General features: G+C 36.8%; 1 protein-coding gene across 1 annotated transcript in view; it reads right to left on the reverse strand.

The window, feature by feature from the left end:
- Positions 1–2,933, reverse strand: part of LOC107701884 (ectonucleotide pyrophosphatase/phosphodiesterase family member 2-like) — a 28,814-nt gene that overhangs the window by 20,328 nt on the left and 5,553 nt on the right. Inside the window, exons 7-10 of the mRNA XM_016504023.1 lie at positions 2,423–2,502; positions 1,340–1,459; positions 1,043–1,098; positions 525–590 (exon numbers count right to left, since the gene is read on the reverse strand). Of these exons, the coding sequence (XP_016359509.1) occupies positions 525–590; positions 1,043–1,098; positions 1,340–1,459; positions 2,423–2,502 (322 nt within the window). The remainder of the gene's footprint in view (positions 1–524; positions 591–1,042; positions 1,099–1,339; positions 1,460–2,422; positions 2,503–2,933) is intronic.

Here is a 2,933-nt window from a genome sequence, read left to right on the forward strand (position 1 = left end):
AACTGTGACGATTTGTTAATCTAATGAATAACTGATTTGTTAAATCAAATGAAAAATTGTGTGTTTGATTGGTCCAAACGCTACAATAGTTATCGTTATAGTAATCACTATAGTAATCGTTAAAAGTTTTCACGATAGTTATCATTATAGTAATCACTATAGTAATCGTTAAAGTTATCACTATAGTTATCATTATAGTAATCACTATAGTAATCGTTAAAGTTATCACTATAGTTATCATTATAGTAATCACTATAGTAATCGTTAAAGTTATCACTATAGTTATCATTATAGTAATCACTATAGTAATCGTTAAAGTTATCACTATAGTTATCATTATAGTAATCACTATAGTAATCGTTAAAGTTTTCACTATAGTTATCATTATAATAATCACTATAGTAATCGTTATAACTATAGTTATCATTCTTGAAGTGAAGTGAGCATTCCAGTAATGAGTACCCAGGGCTTAACTGTCCCTCATAAGAATGTTTTGTTTTCCCATTAGTAGTCACATGACGCACCTCTCGTCATCAGGCAGGTGCAGCCACTGCAGGGTAGTGAGGATCCTCCGCTCCAGAGGAATCACCCTACAGACAGAGAGACAGACAGACGGGTTCATTCAGCCCCTCACAAACAATGTCACACAGACGTCAGAGCTCTTCTTCACGGGCCACTGGTCCTCACAACTCATGCGAATGAAGCTCTTCAGGGAAGAACATGAACATCGGGACAGTTTGAGCCGCTCTGAATGACCAGTGTGTGTGTGTGTGTGTGTGTGTGTGTGTGAGAAAGGTCTTTGTTTGAATCATGTGTTGTTTGTGTCACGAGTCTCTTGGCGTGACACTCTGAGCTTTGCTCCAAACACTGAATGCTGATTTTAGAAGAAAACCTCCACTCTGCTGAGAAACAGCAGTAGAACATAAACATTTAAGATCTGAAATCAATCAAACGAAGCAGATAAATGAATAATCCTGCTAAGTGTGATTGCGAGCGCTTTATTTGTGACATTCAGCACATTTGGACTGAGATCTCTGCTCACCAGGGCCAGAAGAACGTCCCAGCTTTCACGCCCTGCTTCTCTGCTGTGATCCAAACCTGAGACGACAAACAGACAAAAACGGTCTAAATTATTAAACACGAACCCACTTCAAATTAGACTTTCCATCCAAACCCAAATGGAGCTTGATGATTAGTTTAGTGTTCCCATGTAAAACCTGTACAGAATCTGGACCACAAGTACAGAATCACATTTATGCCGTACGACATTATAAAGCTTATGTAAAGCGTCTCGTCTGTGATTGGCTGAGGGCCATGTGTGTGCGGAGTCATGACTCACGGGCTGCCCGCCCCACCAGCGGTGTTTCAGCTTCTCTCGTCCTTTCAGTCTGAAATTAGCTTTGAACACGGGATCATACATGGAGTTACACACGATCCCGTGAGATTCGGGATACAAACCCTGAGGAGGAACACCAGAAAACACCAACCAGTTCAGTTAAAATCACATCATAAGAGCAAATCAAGTGCTCACATACAAGAATCAGGTGTAAAAACAATTTTCACTCAGAAACCACTAGTAAATTTCACAAAGAAGTGGCAAGTAACACATTCAATTAAATGTGAAATTTTGAAGTAGAAAAACTGAAAGTCCAACAAGACGAGATGCTCGCACACATAATCTTAGAAAATTTCCATACATCAAAATTGGCCTCTAAACAAAAGCATTTCATAAGATTTTTTTTGTTGTAATTTTTTTTAAGCGTATCCACCAAAGTATTCTATTTACAAACATATTTGGTGCGGATATTTAACAGCTTTTTTTGCTGGTATTTTCTTTTCTTTTAAAGCATACTCAAATGTTTGTAAGGTTAAAAATAAAACATTTTTTTATGGTGTACTGTATGGTGAATGTATTTGGTTTGAGCCCACTATATATATATATATATAATTAATTGAATAACAATCACGCTATAAATGGTACACAAATAGTAAAATAGAGTAAAAAATTAAGAAAAAGATTAGAAATTATGTGAATTTCATTAGTTTCTCAGTACTGCAGTACAACTAAAAAATACTGTGATACTTAAAATATTTGTATTTCATTTTGAACTGTCAGAATTTTAAATCCCAATGTTCATAAAAAGGCTCAATTTTGTTTAGGCAAGTTATCATGTTATATATCAATAGTCTAGTTTAAATAATCTTACATTTCTTCTCAACATAACAGCATTTACATATTCATCTTGTGCAAAAATACATTAAAAGCCTTCATTTCAATGTTAACTCTCCAGATACAGTCCGTAGCATGCAGGAATTTGACATGTTGTGCTTCAGATGATCGGATTCATGATTAGAGCAGTGATCTCTCAGTTATATCTGAGTGCGCTGAGTGAATCTGTCTGCTGTGAACTGTGTTTGGTACCGTGGCCAGCGAGTAGAGGTTCGGGAATGTTTTGGACGGGTACATGGGCCTCATATGAGGGGCGCGAGTTCCACACGATCCTATAAAGAAACACATGAAACTGTTTTAACGAGCAGCTGATAAATGAGCAGCCGTTTTAATGACTAGCTGCTCCTGAGACCTCAGTCATGGAAGACGCTGTATTTCGCACTAAATCACTCACTCAACAGTCGCCAGACGCTTACTGATAATGAGTGATGTTCAGGAGCTTCTATCACTGTCGGTCTGAACAGTTAATTTCTTTTCTCGACTGATGACAGAAAGACATGAACATCTTGTAAATCATCAGGAGATTTTTATTCTGTAAGTGAACGAATACTTTAAAGGGGTCATATAATTTTGCTAAAAAGAAAATTATTTGGTGTAATATGTTTATGCGGTTTAAGGTTAAAAAAACACATTATTTTCCACATACTGTACATTATTGTTTCTCCTCTATGCCCCGCCTTTCTGAAACGCGTCGATTTTTACA

This window comes from Sinocyclocheilus anshuiensis, unplaced genomic scaffold (assembly GCF_001515605.1).
Source record: "Sinocyclocheilus anshuiensis isolate Anshui unplaced genomic scaffold, SAMN03320099.WGS_v1.1 scaffold2144, whole genome shotgun sequence".
Taxonomy (NCBI): domain Eukaryota; kingdom Metazoa; phylum Chordata; class Actinopteri; order Cypriniformes; family Cyprinidae; genus Sinocyclocheilus; species Sinocyclocheilus anshuiensis.